Source organism: Eptatretus burgeri, chromosome 12 (genome assembly GCF_056783735.1).
Source record: "Eptatretus burgeri isolate ZD-2024b chromosome 12, Ebu_testis_v1, whole genome shotgun sequence".
Taxonomy (NCBI): Eukaryota; Metazoa; Chordata; class Myxini; order Myxiniformes; family Myxinidae; genus Eptatretus; species Eptatretus burgeri.
This window is the reverse complement of record NC_140972.1, coordinates 34684372-34700583: the sequence shown is the minus strand read 5'-3', so window position 1 is coordinate 34700583 and position 16212 is coordinate 34684372. Positions and strand designations below refer to the sequence as shown.

Genomic DNA, 16212 nt, shown 5'->3' with positions numbered 1-16212 from the left:
TAGTACTGATGTTCACTCCTTTAGCTGTAGTACTTGTGTTCACTCCTTTAACTGTAGTACTGGTGTTCACTCCTTTAGCTGTAGTACTTGTGTTCACTCCTTTAGCTGTAGTACTTGTGTTCACTCCTTTAGCTGTAGTACTTGTGTTCACTCCTTTAGCTGTAGTACTTGTGTTCACTCCTTTAGCTGTAGTACTTGTGTTCACTCCTTTAACTGTAGTACTTGTGTTCACTCCTTTAGCTGTAGTACTTGTGTTCACTCCTTTAGCTGTAGTACTTGTGTTCACTCCTTTAGCTGTAGTACTTGTGTTCACTCCTTTAGCTGTAGTACTGATGTTCACTCCTTTAGCTGTAGTACTGATGTTCACTCCTTTAGCTGTAGTACTTGTGTTCACTCCTCTAGTTGTCGTACTGATATTCACTCCTTTAGTTGTAGTACTGATATTCATGTCTTTCGTCATATGTGTTCGTGTTTTGGTTTTTAGCCATGGTACTGATGTTCAAAGTTTTATTCATAGTCCAGCATGGTGTTTGTGGCTTCAGTTATAGTCCTAGTATTTATGACTCAATCCATGAGGTAGTTTAATGCCATTTGTTCAATGTTTTATTCCCCTTCTTAGCAAGATCATTGTAAATGCAGCTGATCAAAAACATTACTCACATCATTTCGCAATCAATTCGCCATAATTCCATTCAGTTTAAATACATAAGCAGAGAAAGAAAGCTTCATCCATGAGAATACAGCTTAATGAGACTATCTCTGTGTGTCTGAACTTTGATGGCAGGGTTTGGATAAAGGTGGTGGGTCAACAGAGTGAGCACAACGTCCTTGGACTTCTCATCGGTGTCGCTTTGCAATCACAGTTGCAGCTGATTAATCAATGTGGCTTCATGTATTATTCAGTTACTTCGACTGATCTATTAACTGAATGATCAGAACTCATGGAAATAAACCCTTTGCACTTGATTGGCACAATGTAAACCAACAGGTTTAGGTTGTTCCCACAATGAAGATTGAAAAGTTGTGCGTCAACCTGACCATTTTGGGTCAGGTTGTTCAAGACATTGGTCCAGGTGAGTTCAAATCACCTTTACCAATGTTTGAAGTGCAATTTCACCCATTCCGATTTGATTTGAGAATTGGCTGGCAAGATAAAAAAAAACTCTGATAGTTGTGGCTAAAAAGTTTTGCTGAAATATAAAAATTCAAGTAACATCACTTCAACTGCTCGATCAAACATTCATTTGAAACTAGATACAATGTGGCAGATGGTGGCTCTCAGCACAAAGTGGTTTTTGTTCCTAAAACTTTTCAATCACTTAAGTATCGATGCATGTAAAGACAATTGAACATTTTGCTTTATGTGGTGAAGACATGTCAAGTCTTCACACCATAGCTAAGCCTGGTGTTGGTTTATCGGCTTGGGCTGCTGGCTTACAATCATTGGGTCCTGAGTTCCAGCCTGTTGGCTACTGAATTAATACCAGGTGGGGTTGATTCAGCCTATCATCCTTCTGAAGTCAGTTAAATGAGTACCAGTGTACCCGTAGAGAGACACAGCATCAGCGGCACATCTGTGCTTCAAAGAAATGAAAGGTACCTGGCAGCCAAGCTGCCATACGCAAGAACAGAACTCCAAAACTCAAAAAATTATTTACTGTTATCGTTAATAAAAATGCGTACCTGCCAGAGCTTTTGAAATTTTCTCCTTGTTCCACTCCCATGGCTGATCGTACTCATCCGCTGGCCTCTCATCATCCTGAGGGAGCCGGTTGTCTCGGGAGGCTTCACCTGGTGAGCCAACCTCAGTTGGTGGAGCCGTGGGTGTCTCACGGATGTCTCCTTCATCACCCCCATTCTCTTTGGGCTCGTAAGGAGTGTCGTAGAGTGGGTGTCGGCGCGGTGTTTCCTTTACGTTCTGTTTCTTGGCACCTGCAAGGAAAATTGGCGTGAAAAATGTCGAAATTATTCTTTAACTTACATTGTAAAGTTAATGTTTTGGAATTTTTTTTTGTAATGTACGTAGTTCATTGGAATTGTTTTATTGTATTTTATTTTGGCATGCAGAAAACGAGACTCACAAAGGAGCAAAACTACAAAGGGCAGGAGACTCACAGACTGACCGAGGATCAATGGCGAACAGGGTGACAAAGACATCACACATGAGGAGGTGAATGGCAGAAAGGAAAAGGGGCAAGAGAAGGAAAGCAGAGTAGAAGGCAGCACTGGTAGGTATGGAGGAAAGCACGAGTTGACAGTGGGAAGTGAAGTGGGATCACCACTTGGGAGATTGTAGGGAGTGGTCAGAGACAACACACACAGGGTATCAGTTCCATTGACAGTGGGACTCCACTGAGTGTAAAGAGTGGTGCCACGAGGAGGCCATTTGGCCCATCATTGGTGTAATGAACTCACACAAAGAAACATAAGGAAAGCAGACACAGGTGGAGGCCATTCAGCCCATCATGTCTACGCCACATCACACCACACCAATTTATCAACACAAGATCAAATAAGAAAATGCAAAATGTTTTTTTTTTTGAAATGAAGTGCTTTTTTTGTATGTTTTAGTATTTTTTTTCCAGGGGAGGGTGCATGGGTTTGGTTAAAAACACACAACATCAACCACACAACACCCCTTGACGAGACCCCCACCAACAGCACTCCGTACACATGCACACGATCACTCATCAATGCTAAAACTACCTAAAAGTCCTGCCAACATTCCCACACCCCTCTAAATCCATAATTTCCAGGTACCTATCTGATTCCAATTTAAACTTATCGACTGTTTCTGCTGCCACTACCTTTCCAGGGAGACCATTCCATGCATTAACTACTCTCTAAGTAAAAGTCCCCTTCCTTACTACCGTCTTAACTCTCCTCTTCTTTATTCTCAGGATATGGTCCCTGGTTCTGTCACTCCCTACTCTGCTGAATAATTCATCTATACTTATTTTATCAAAACCTTTCATTATCATAAACATCGCTATCGTATTTCCTCATAACCACCTCCTATCTAGTGTATATCGCCCTGTCTCATTTAGCCACTCCTCATAGCTGAGTCGAGCTCGGCCCGGATTCAATCTAGCAGCCCTGCACTGAACTTTTTCTATGGCATCTATGTCCTCCCAGAACTGTGGTGACCAAAACTGCACACAATATTCTAAATGTGGCCCTCACTAAATTCCTGGACAATGTGAACACCACCTCTTTTGATTTATAATTGATCCCCCTCCGAATACAACCTAACACCCAATTTGCTCTACCTCTAACTGCCTGGCACTGTGCTGCCTGCTTACCTCCTGTATCTATTACCACCCCCAGATCCTTCTCCTGTGTGACACGCTCCAAAATTACCCCTTACATCCTGTAATCTCTATTTTCATTGTTCTTCTCCATCCCCAACAACTTACACTTGCTCAGGTTAAATTCCATCTGCCAATCTTTTGCCCAATCTCTGCAAGTATCAATACTTTCCTGTATCTGATCACCACCCCCTCTGCTATCCACTTTACCTCCACGCTTTGTGTCATCTGCAAATTTGGAAAGCTTACTCTTCATCCCACTATCAAAATCATTGATGTAAATAATGAATAGTCATGGTCCAAGTACTGGTCCCTGATCCCTAAGGTACCCCACTACTTACATCCTCCCAGCAAGACATCCTCCCACTCACAGCCACTCTTTGCTTCCTATTCCAATATTCCAAAGCCAGTTTGCAATCGAATTAGCAACCTGACCTGCCATTCCACAAGCCCTCGCTTTGGCTCACAACCTCCAATGTGGTACTTTATCAAATGCCTTCCTAAAGTCTAGATATACTATGTCCACTGCCTTTCCCTCATCCACCCAATCAGACACTGTTTCATAGAACTCTAAAATATGTGAGACAGTAACTACCTTTGGTAAACCCATGCTGACTACCTTTAATTAGAGTTTATTTATTTCAATGGTTCCTTATCTGGTCCTTAATTAATGTCTCCAACACCTTCCCCACAACTGAAGTCAAACTAACAGGTCTATAGTTTCCCAATTCTTCTCTGGATCCTTTCTTAAATAATTGTGTTACATTTGCTACTCTCCAATCCTCCAGTACCCGTCCTGATTCCAGTGAGCCATTGAAAATATCCGTTAACATTTCACTTATCTGCTCAGCCACTTCCGTCAATACTCTCGGTTACATATTATTTGGCTCTGGAGCCTTATCTCCTCTTAGATTTCCTCGCTGTTCCTTTACTTCCACTACCCCAACCTGGATCTTCTGTAGAAGCCCTTTCTCACCTCCTTGATAAATACTCTAAACTCCCGAATTAATTTTGGTTTCAACTTGATTGGGTAACCCAACTTGTAGAAGGATAAAGGAATGGATGTGAGCTTTTTGGGTAAAAAAAAATGGGGAGTTTAAACTTGGCCTCGATTGAGTGTTGTCAAATGATCCTTTTCACAGTCAATCGGTCACTCCAATGGCAAGACATTGCTGCCTCTAAAGAAATTACACAGAAATTCTCGAAGTTGCGGTTACAGCCTCATGGCATGTGGAGCAGGTGAAGGGAAAACTGAAATGATGGTCAGATATAGCAATTGTGATTTTGAACCAAGTTTCGTTGAAACGAGGATTGAGTTTGTGATGGTCAGTTCAGCAGTTTATAAATGACTTCAGTGAGGGTGAGTTGACACAAATTTTCATCGACCTTGATGAATTAGGTGCAATAAAATAAACAGAATCCTCCATAATTTAGGTCAATTGTTTTTCAATCTGTGAGATGGCATACCAACACACTGATGAACTATATTGTAATTAGTCTATTGAATGTACCAGACAGCCTCGAGTCATTCGTAATGCAACCTGTTTTTTCGGATACAGAGTCAAGGCTCAAGTGGAAGGGCTAGAACACAGAATGGATCAGGAACAACATAACAAAAGGAACAGCAGAAGGAGAAGGGGGAAATGGCAACAGCAGAGATGAGAGAGAAAATAGATGGAGACAGACAAACAAGGGATGTGGGTGATGATGAGTGGTAGGGGAGAACACAAGAGATGGACAAATGGATACAGAAGCAAAATTTGGGGGGGGGGAGGGGGAGGGTTTTGGTGTTAACGGGTGTAGAAAAGATGATGACTTTGGATGGGGGATGATCTGAAATGGTGGTGAACAGACATCTTGAAGACCTGGATGGAATAATGAAATTAAAGAGAATGTGGAAGTTGGTTCCACAGTTGGGGGAAAAAAGAGGAACAAATGAATGGAGGTGAGCAGTGATTCTGGTTTTGGGAGTTTTATCAAAATGGGGTTGAGAGTGGACACCGTCCTTCCTGTATATACCTGGGGGTGGCATGGAGAGGGCAGAGGGTGCAACACCAGATAGGAGGTGGAAGAAGACAAAGAGCCCACCGACCTGTCGGCGATGGCGAAGTGATAGGCCCATTGCCTCAGCTTCATCGTGGGGAGATTCCAATGATATTGAAGGCCTTGGTTTCCATAGCGTCAAGCTGAGCAAGGTGTCAGGCAGGAGCCCCAGCCCCAGGATAAAAGCCTTGTAGGTGGAGAAGAGTTCAGGTGTGTGAAATAAGGACTTTGCAAGATGGAGGATGCCCAGTTGGTGACTGGCCTTGCAAGCCAACTATGAAATGTGGTTTGCCCAAGAAAGATCATGGCTGAAAGTGAGATCCAAGAATTTGACTGACTGAACCTCTTTGAGAACGTTGTTGAAGAGTAAATGGGAGGGTTTGCTGGACTTTTGGAGAGAGAGAGACAGAGAGAGACAGAGAGAGACAGAGAGACAGAGAGACAGAGAGAGACAGAGAGAGACAGACAGACAGACAGACAGACAGACAGACAGACAGACAGACAGAGAGAGAGAGAGAGAGAGAGAGAGAGAGAGAGAGAGAGAGAGAGAGAGAGAGAGAGAGAGAGAGAGAGAGAGAGAGAGAGAGAGAGAGGAATGGCCTCAAGTTTGTGTTGGTTTAGATTTCATCAATCACCATTATGAAAAGCATTACCAGGAAAATGATAGCCTTGAGGCTCAAATACAAAAATAGAATTTTAAGTTCCAAGTTCAGGGCTTCAAACTATAGACACCATTGGACAATGACTCATTGAAGCAGCCCATGATTGCCATAATCTCCAGCACAGAGTTGTTCAAATCTATCAGGCTTGTCTCAAATCCAGATTTTGTCTGAACCCCAGGTTTGTCTAAGCAAAATCCAGCTACCTTCATGACAGTTTGTATTGTCCTAGTTTTGGATTGTAATAATTGATCGCATGCTCTCAAAAGTACATCAAAACACCCCATTTTATCAAAGTCCTGCCATTGTGGATAAAAATCAAAGTTATTGGCACAGTACAGCTCCATGCTGTTTGCTTGGCATTGTCTCCAGTGGCCATGTAATAAGAACTACACATATGGCATGTGCTTTGAAAAAATATTTTGGAGACACAATGATACACTCGAGCAGCAGTTAATAGGGGTTACCAGCAAAGTACACACTCTCATTTCAATAATCCAACAGAATGAAGTGACGGATGTAATAATAAGCGAATGTAATATTTCAACAAAGTTGATGAAGAATGTCTTCACTTGAGTTAAGATATTCCATAAAAATATGCATGCATACTTCATCACTTTTGTTTCATTGGCTGAATGCAATGTGAATGACTTATTCATCAAAATGACAATAAATGCAAACACCATATTCAATATGAATAAACAAAACATTTTGAATAAGCTTTATCAAGAAGGAGTAAGAAAGGACAAAATGCCCGGAAAACAAAATACGATTCAGTTGCATTCCAAGCTGCAAGTTTCCGTGCTCCGGATAAGCACATGACAAGAGAAAGAACAAAGAGGGATAAAATGAAATGCAGGACCAAGGGAGAGAGGCACAAAAACAAAAAAAACTGGTCTCAATTTGAAGAAAAATTCAAGCATTTCATCACAAGGCAATGATGAAGACGAGAAAGAATGTAAGTGATAAATTGAAACGAAGTGGAAAGAGGAAGAGAAATTAAGGCTTAAATAAAGGTTGTTTTAAACGTGTTCCCATATTGCCCTTTTTATATTTCTGCATCAGATACAGCGAGATGAAGATGATATAAAATAATTCAAAGCAGAGGGATATCAAGTGAAAAATTCTCAAACAAACCCATCAACGAGATTTTGATGTGGAGCACACACATGATGCTGTGAATTAATCATTAAATATTTTGTGATCAATCAACTCCCCCACCCTCCCCCCCTCCCTCAACCCAACCCCACCAACCCCCAACCTCTGCCCACTCCCTGCCAGCTGTGAGATGAAAGTTAGATTTGCATATGTTTTGGAGATTCAATAAGACCATACTGGACATAATTTTTTCGGATATGATGTTACATTTTAAAAGTTTTGTAATATCTTTCTTAATATCTTAGGGACTTGAATCCAGACTTGGTGGGTTCTGCAGACATGGTCCCCGAGTCCACAAAGAGGTTCTGGAGCCATGGCACTCTTTGGCAAACACCGGGATCAAATTACCTCCTCCCTCTGGATACCAACCTATGGGGCTTATCCGTGCTTTATCCTTTAAATGATGAGCACAAAGTAAGGAAACAGCACATTTTTTGTTATGACTCGGTCATGGTAGAAATCGGACCACTGACCACCTATATTCAGAGCAGAACTGTAACCAGTAAGCCACCGATTCTGGCGATTCAATGCCTTCACGGGTTCATGCATTGTATGATGTCTAAGGACATGTTACCAGATACGAATGTATGTAGTTCAATTGTGTTCTTTTATTGCAGATTGTTAAAGATAGGGTGGCCATAAAGTCTGGAAACATAGATAATATTATGTCATTCATTACAGTTTGAAGATGTCCTTGATGAAAGACAAATGCGTTGAGGTGATACTGCTGAGTGGACGCGAGGGCTGGTTATATCAATGGATAGCAGAGCTCTTCAATGCATGTCATCACGGAATAGCTGCCATCTCCCGCACAGTGGGGAAGCTGGTTCAAAAATCCTAGGATACAGGCAGTGTGTTGGACAAACTCTGTTCTGGATGACCATTCATATCCGACAAGGTGAAGAAAACTGTCATAGCGAAGGTAATAGCCAGCCTGAAGAAGTCAACTGGATGGACATCCATGGAATTGGGGGTGCCTCGCAGGACCGTCCAAAAGATTCTCAAGGCGGATAACCATTTATAATGTATATTCGCCAATGTTTCCAGACTTTATGGCTATCGTGTGTGTGTGTGTGTGTGTGTGTGTGTGTGTGTGTGTGTGTGTGTGTGTGTGTGTGTGTGTGTGTGTGTGTGTGTGTGTGTGTGTGTGTGTGTGTGTGTGTGTGTGTGTGTGTCTTTCTCTTACTGTCTCTGTCTCTACTATTGAGTTTGTCATATACATATCACGAAATACATATTCAGCTATATACATATACAGGGTATAACAACAATATATTGTTATGGCTGTGGAAATTCGCATTACACCATAAAGGGCCCTCAGGTGAGATATCTCGAAAGGTACATGTGTAGTTAGCCCAAACCCGTTGTATAGAGGGAATTTATGTGATCCATTCGGGCTGCGATCCTCAAGTTAGTCGTTTTTCTTTCCCTATCTTTGATTTCAAACGAACAAAAACTGCCAAGGATGCTGGTGGGCATTTCCCGCCATTCTTCCCCGCGCTTGGTGTGAGGGAAGGGGGAGGGGCAGCTCGCCGCCGATTGGTGAATGAACAGCGTGAGGCGGTCGGGGTGAGAGAACGCCCCTTTTCGAGAACCCTCTCGAAGGAGGGTGGAGTCGAAAACCGGGCGGAGTGAAGGGCGGAGCCCCGCGCTATAAAAGTCGGACACGGGCGGGGCGCGTTCTCTCCCTCTTCCTGCGCTCTTTCCCGCTTCCTGCGCTCTCTCCCTCTTCCTGCACTCTCTCTCTCTTCCTGCGCCCTCCCTCTCCCTGACTTGTGAAACTCGTCTGAAGTCGTGGTTGGGTCATCGCCGAGCTGTGTCGTCGGGGTCGAGTGTCTCTGCGTCGGTGTGGAGCTCGTGGAACTCGCGGAGCCCGAAGAGCTCGAAGTCGAGCTGTGTCGTCGTCGAGTCTGGTCGAGTCGGCAGTGGAGGACGGCGAAGGAGATGGAGCTCGGAGTGGAGGTCGTGGGAGGAGGACTCGACGGCCGCACCAAGGGAAGTCCTTTCTTTTCTTTGGGTTTGTGTAAATGAATGTGGGTGGCGCCTGTCCGACAAGTAGAACTGTTAAGTGTTGCCGTGTGTACGCGTATTCGGTTTTAACTCTTCTTTCGCTTTATATGTGCATTTTCAATTATTGTGACTGTAAATACGTGCCTTCCATGCTGGTCTGTGTGAATTAAACGTGCTTGTGTGAACTTGTTCCCCGTTTCGCTGCGTTCTTTCCTTTGTTTGACTCTCCATCCTGCTTCACATAAGGGGTTCGTAGTGGGTGCAACGTCCCGGTAATTAATCGGAACCGTCAAGGCCGACAATAACACCACTCGGTTATCACTGTAGCACGGAACGGACCGCTTAAGCAGTTCGTGTCCGGAGTCGGCCTGTGGCATGGTACGATCGCTCGGTCGACCATTCGCGCAGGTACTTAGGTGGATCGAATTTGGCAAGCAACCCTATCCTGCGCGGGTGGGCAATTGGCACGTTCGTGGTGAGGTTAAACCCCCACCCGTGACTAGCTCCCGGCGTTGTTCCGAGAGGGTCACGACTGAATTGTCCGTCCGGTAGGCGACGTGCCGCGATTTGAGTTACGTGGCCGTTCACACGCCGGGCGGCCGCAAATTCGCAACAATATATATATATATATATATATATATATATATATATATATATGAGGCCCCGCGAGGAGTGATGTAAGCGACATTTTTATGATATGATGATAGGCTCGGATGATAGGGTAAGGGTTGAAATGGTGCTATATGGCATTAGCTCCAAAATGGCCGATGTGTTCCTGACATCACTCCTCCTCGTGGCACCTCATGTATGTATATATACATATAAACAGATGTTTGGTACTACAGAACCTTAATATGGATACAAACAAACATGACATAATAGTGACCGAAGCTTTTCGTGCTGCACTCTTCAGGGTAAAAAAAAAAAAAAAAAAATCGCAGCAAGTGAAGAAGAAAGTAAAGGCGTGTGCTTTATACGCAGGTCTCAATAAGGTAGACGCTGATTGGTTCAGCCGTAATGACATCACCGTTAATCCGAACGCCCATTGGTCGGCTCATCATCTTCACCTCGTTAGAGCGTTAGAGCTTCTAGTGCAGCAGCAAAGCAAACCTGTTGTGCATTTTGTGATACAAGCACCAAATTTGGCACAAATGTACATTAATATGTTGCGAACATTTTCAGATATTGGGCCACTTGAAATTCTCTCTTTATGTCCGCTATATTGGATTTCAAAATGGCCGCCACTTGAAATCTACATTTCCTATTATCTCTGGACGTAATGCAGCTATTGACTTGATTCTGGGATGTAAATGTATGTTTTTGGGGGCAAGGAATCCAATGGTACCATTTTCAACATAATATTATCTATCACAGTCTGTTAAATCATTTTATTTGGAAATTATCTCGGCAAACATTGCATTCAACACAATACTTTGAAAAGAATGTCTTAGTTCTGTAAATGTCTTAGGTATAATACTGACATGCTACATGGTCTAGTATTTGAGGCTCGGTGTACTGATATCTGAGGCTAGGTATATACCGGTACTGAATATACGAGTACATAAACAGTCATGTTAACAAGTTCAGCATTGCCACAAGTACATGTATGTTGTTGACTCGTCATGTCCAGTCCCCTTCACACACACACACAGAGGGCTGTGCACTGAAGGGCAGCCTTTTTGCACTCGCAGCGCCTCACACACCCTTTCTTGCACTTGCAAGAAACCAGCTCAATGCAGCTGTGAGCTGCCTCAGTTAGCCTGGTCCAGTAAGGTGTGTACTGTCCTTCTCCAGTCCTTGACCAACCCCAGGTGATTGGTGGAGGGAGCTCTGGTGCTGGCAGCAGTATCTGACCCCACACATGTCCACCTTGATACACTGCCCTCTTGACATGTTCCTCCAGAGCTGCCTTCGTTGAAGGGATGAGCTGCACATTGTTCTTCCTTGCGAAGAGTTTCCTCCTGGCCTTGTCAATGCCAGTGCATTTGCTGGTTCGATCATACAACAGGATCACGAACCTCTCGATGATGCGCATTGCATCGTCTGGTATGTCACGAGGTGCAGAGGACAGCAGCAGCAGCGCCTCAGTGAGTTCTGGCAGTACCGTCCAGACTGCCAATGCAGTCTTCTTGCCATGTCTATGAAAACTAGACACAGTGTCGCATCCAGTTAGAGCATGGAACATTGGCAGTGCACGAGCCTTCTCTCGTCCCAATCCAGCTGCTATTTCGTGTGCTGCTAGGTATCAGAAACTCTGACCTGTTCCGAATGCCAGCCACAGTTTGTCTTCTGGTTGCAACTCCTGTGCCAGGGACACTGCCAGCACCACAACATCGGTGTCTACAGTCCGGATGAGTATTGCATGGTGTCCATGCTGGACTGCGTGAGCTGCATGTAGCAACATCCGACTGTCAGCTTCTTCATGGTTACATGGGGCGAGTGAGGTCAGATCTGGCAGTAGTGGCTTGCTGAGCACTGCCTCTCCAAAAGTAATGACGAGTTGCTTGTCCTCCTGGTCAAACCATTCCATGAGAGCTGCTGAGAGGAACCTGAACAGCTCGGTCTTGTTGCTGTTCACTCGTAGGAAGTTCTGCCAGTTTCCTGGTATGGCTGCGGCAGCCACCACACATCTCCGCACACCTTGTCCCCACTTTGCACGTGTACTACCTTTCAGTAAATCAGCAAGGTAAGTATCCCAGACCAGATCCAGGCGTGACACTCTTTGCAGCTTCGTGGACATATATGGGATGAAGATCTGTTGTGCATACTCTTCAAAGGTCTTTGATGCAGCCGGCTTCAGCATCTGGACGATGGCTGCTCCATCACGCACAATACAGGTCGTGACAGGAGTCTCTGTCTTTGCATCGGAGACTTCTTCCAAGCATGTGAGGAGATCACTCTTGGTACCAGTGCAGAGGCTTCCACCATCAGACAATGCAGGAGGACATGCCTGATTCTCATGACAAAAGAACTCCTCAAGGTTTCCATCCCTCGTCTGGCAGCCAATGTACAGGCATGCGAAGAGTTCACGATCATTCTTGATGGAGGCGAGCTGTTGCTGACCTATGCTCTGGCTTCTTGGAGTGGAAGTGCTGAACACTTTCAGCTTGTTATGAGGAATGGGTGCGTCCACTGCCTTTGTTCTGTCCAACACACACTCTCTGGTGAAAGCCTCGAACTGCTCTTGGCCAATCCTCTTGGCATTCATCATGGTCTCCACAGCAGCAGGATCTGCGATCTCCTTTGTGTCGAGTTTGACTACATCCTGACTCTCCTCCTCGAATGGGTTGCCCATCTCTTCTATGACACCGACGAGAGAGCGAACATCTTTCACAAATGAGGTCTGTACACTTGGCGTCTGATCATGATGACGTGCGTCTGCTGCTTGCCATCTCCAGTGTTGGTTCCCATCCTGGAATTTTTCGATCACCCTGGCAACTTCTGGTCCCGCAGCCATCCAGCGACGTAGGGCACTAGGGTTGTCAGTGAGCCTAACTGCTCCACCATCTCCTTTAATGCAGGCATTATTCTGCTCATGTGCCTGGTCAATCGGGATTGAAGAGAACACCCTCTGTGTTTTCTGAACGGTGAAGTGGCTTTCCCTGAATTTCCTGGCTACATCTGGGTGTTTGATGGTGAGTTCGGCCATGTCCTTCAGGTGCACTGGTATCCACCGAGCATAGTGGGTGTGATCCAGTGCATGGAACCAGGGGACCAGCTCTGTCAGAGCATCGAGGTACATAATTAACGATCCCTGCCTGAGAGAACGCACATACACTAGAACCAACAGTTCTAGTTCCAGCACGGTTGCCCAGTAGTGAAACTGGGGGATGTCTTCTCCTCTCTGGCAACACCAGTCTTCAAACTCCGGAAGGTTCTCTGCATCCCTGGTTTCTCCCAGACAGTAGTGGTTGTAGGCACGGTGTTGCAGGATGTACAGTGCTGCTGCAGTCACTTGATGTGAAGTTATATTTTAGACTGCCAGTATATATGAGCTTGTCTGAGTTGTTACTAGTGATTTAGTATAGTTTTTTTTATTTATTTATATTTACAGAACGAAGACATTCTTTTCAGTGTTGTGTTGAATCCAATATTTGCCTCGATAATTTCCAAATAAAATTATATAACAGACTGTGATAGATTATATTAAGTTGAAAATGGTACCATTGGATTCCTTGCCCCAAAAAACATACATTTAGATACCAGAATCAAGGCAATAGCTGCATTACGTCCAGAGATAATAGCAAATATAGATTTCAAGTGGCGGCCATTTTGAAATCCAATATGGCGGACATAAAGAGAGAATTTCAAGTGGCCCAATATCTGAAAATGTTCGCAACATATTAATGTACATTTGTGCCAAATTCGGTGCTTGTATCACAAAATGCACAATTCTTTTAAATATTTGGACTAAGCCGCCCCACTATTCTTCACTTGCTGCGATTTTTTTTACCCTGATGAGTGCAGCACAAAAAGCTTTGGTCACTATTATGTCATGTTTGTTTGTATCCATATACAGTATATACAGTACATATATACGTATGTATATATCTATATATATATATATATATATATATATATATATATATATATATATATATATATATTGTTGCGCATTCGCGCCTGCCGGCTTGCGGACGGCCACATAACTCGGATCGCGGTACGTCGCCCACCGGACGGACAATTCAGTCGTGACCCTCCGGGAACTATCGCCCGGAGCCAGTCACGGGTGGGCCTTTCGACCTCACCACAATCGTGCCAATCGGCCACCCGCGTAGGATACGGTTGTTCGCCAAACTCGACCTACCTAAGTACCCACGCGGATGGTAAACCGGGCGATCGTACCTCACCGCAGGTCGACTCCGGACACGAGCCGCTTGGGCGGCCCGTTCCGTACTATCGGGATAACCGAGCGGTGTTATCGTCGACCTCGACGGTTCAGATTATTTACCGGGCGTTTTGCACCCACTACGAACCCTTTACGTGAAGCAGGATGGAGATTCAATTAGGAAAAGACGAAGCGAAACGGGAAAACAGTTCACACAATGCACATTTATTTCCCGGCACACGGAAAGCACGTATATACAGCCATACAGTCAAAATGCACATAAAGCAATTAAAAAAAAAAGCAACAACAACGCAGAGTTAATACCGACTACGCGCACACACGGCAACACTTTTACAGCTTTACTTACAGACGGCGCCAACACACATTTACACAAAAGTAAAGAAAAGAAGCCACCCTCATAGACAAGGAGGCAGACAGGCCTGTAGGCCAAATGTGCGCGTGACCTGGAGGAGTGGCCAGGTCCGCGAGACTGCGGGGGGGGGGGTCCTACCCGTGTACTCGTGATGCGTTGGCGGGCGAGCCGCAAATGTGGCCGCGCGGCTGTGCCCCGATTCCGTGCTCCTTGGCGGGTTTCGTTGGCACGACCTTTGGAGTGGGGTGGGAACGGGGCCCCCTTTTGCACTATCTCAGCGCGGGGGAAAGGGGGAATTGTTGATGCCCTGGGGGAGGGAGATGGCTGGCTGGCTTGGGTCCCGCGACGAGGCGAGCGATTCCTCACACCGTAACCTCGTCGCTGACCGCCGTCCTTCTCATCTCGGACCCGAGCTCCCTTGCTTGCAGTTCCACAGCGACTCTTCTCCGTTCCGCACTTTCCTCACCCGACCGACCCGACTCTCTTTTCCAAAACTCTCTCGGCAACTCCAGAACCCAACTCTCCTCATTCGCCTTGTGCTCGCCTTCTTATAGGCTGGCAGGAGCAGTTAATATGCAAATATTTGGATCAGAATGACCTCGGGGGCAGAGCCACGCTTGCCCATTGGTCGGAGGAAACGTGGGCGTGAACCTCCCCTGATCCTAGAATTTGCATATATCGACTTCACACACACGCGCCTGCAGGCGGGGCCAAGCCGCCCCGCGCTCGCTAATTGGACGGAGGAAAAGTGGGCGTGTGGCGTTTTCGATCCGAATTTTCCCTCGGAAAGGCCGCTATTTGCGCTCGTGGCTCAGTGCGCTCGGCACCAAACGTCGAACGGGCCCGAGACAGCCCGACGTTCAGTGTTCACAGGTGGTGCAGTTGTTGATCATAGAAGGAGGGAGGTGAAGGTGGTGGCGGGTTTTCGGTGGTGGTTTGCTGGTTATGGTGCCGTTTGGGAATGGCGGTGATGCGATGAGGTGGGAGCGTAGATGGTGGCGGTGGCGTGGTTGTTGGCGTTGTTGTTGTTGTCTGAGGGTTGGAGCGCGGTTGTAGTTGGTGACGATGGCTGGCGTGGTGGTTAAGGTGGTTGTTGTGTGATGGCGGTTGAGACGTGGGTGGTTCAAAATAAAGATAGAACAGAAAAACGCCTAACTCAAAGGATTGCAGCCCGAATGGATCACATTAATTCCCTCTATACAACGGGTTTGGGCTAACTTCACATGTACTTAGACATCTCACCTACGGGCCCTTAATGGTGGTTTGTGAATTTCCACAACCGTAACACTATATAAATATATGTTGTTGCGGTTCTGGGAACCGCATCCCTTAAAGCAATAGCACCCATCATACAGTGGTCCCCAGTCAGTTATTTCATTAATGTACGTTCAGATAGTCCCTTCCTTCTTGTCTTGTGGGACAAATGGGACAGTGCGTTGTGTAAACTTCATATCTCGGTCTGATTCAATCTCGGCAGTCATTCCTATTCGTTTTTCTACTCTTATTCCTGAGGTAAATCCCAGCCACGTGCGCCCTTCGCTGTGAGATGGGTTCTCAGTGAAGGCCAAGCAGGCATTTCGCCGGACACCCGTCTGCAGAAATCACAGCCTGCCAAACGTACGTGCAGCGGTAATTTCCCCCTCACTAGAGAGAAAGCGCACCCAGCACGATGCACACGCTGCACGGAACATGTACCGAGGAGATGGAAGAAACGGCACCCTAAATCCTGGCAACTTGCAAAGCGCACGCGGCCGTGTCCTTTCCAATCCGTTTCCAAATCCTCATCTAATAATTAGATCTCTCTCCTTCCAATCCGAATCCCCATTTAATACG

The 16212-nt window shown here is 45.5% G+C and overlaps 1 protein-coding gene across 3 annotated transcripts in view; it reads right to left on the bottom strand.

Moving 5' to 3' along the window:
* The window catches only part of LOC147015397 (SH2 domain-containing adapter protein D-like), a 146974-nt gene that overhangs the window by 72302 nt on the left and 58460 nt on the right, over positions 1 to 16212 (bottom strand). For all 3 annotated transcript variants that reach the window (XM_085850111.1, XM_085850110.1, XM_085850112.1), the window contains exon 3: positions 1684 to 1932. In XM_085850111.1, coding sequence (XP_085706237.1) covers positions 1684 to 1932 — 249 coding nt within the window. The remainder of the gene's footprint in view (positions 1 to 1683; positions 1933 to 16212) is intronic.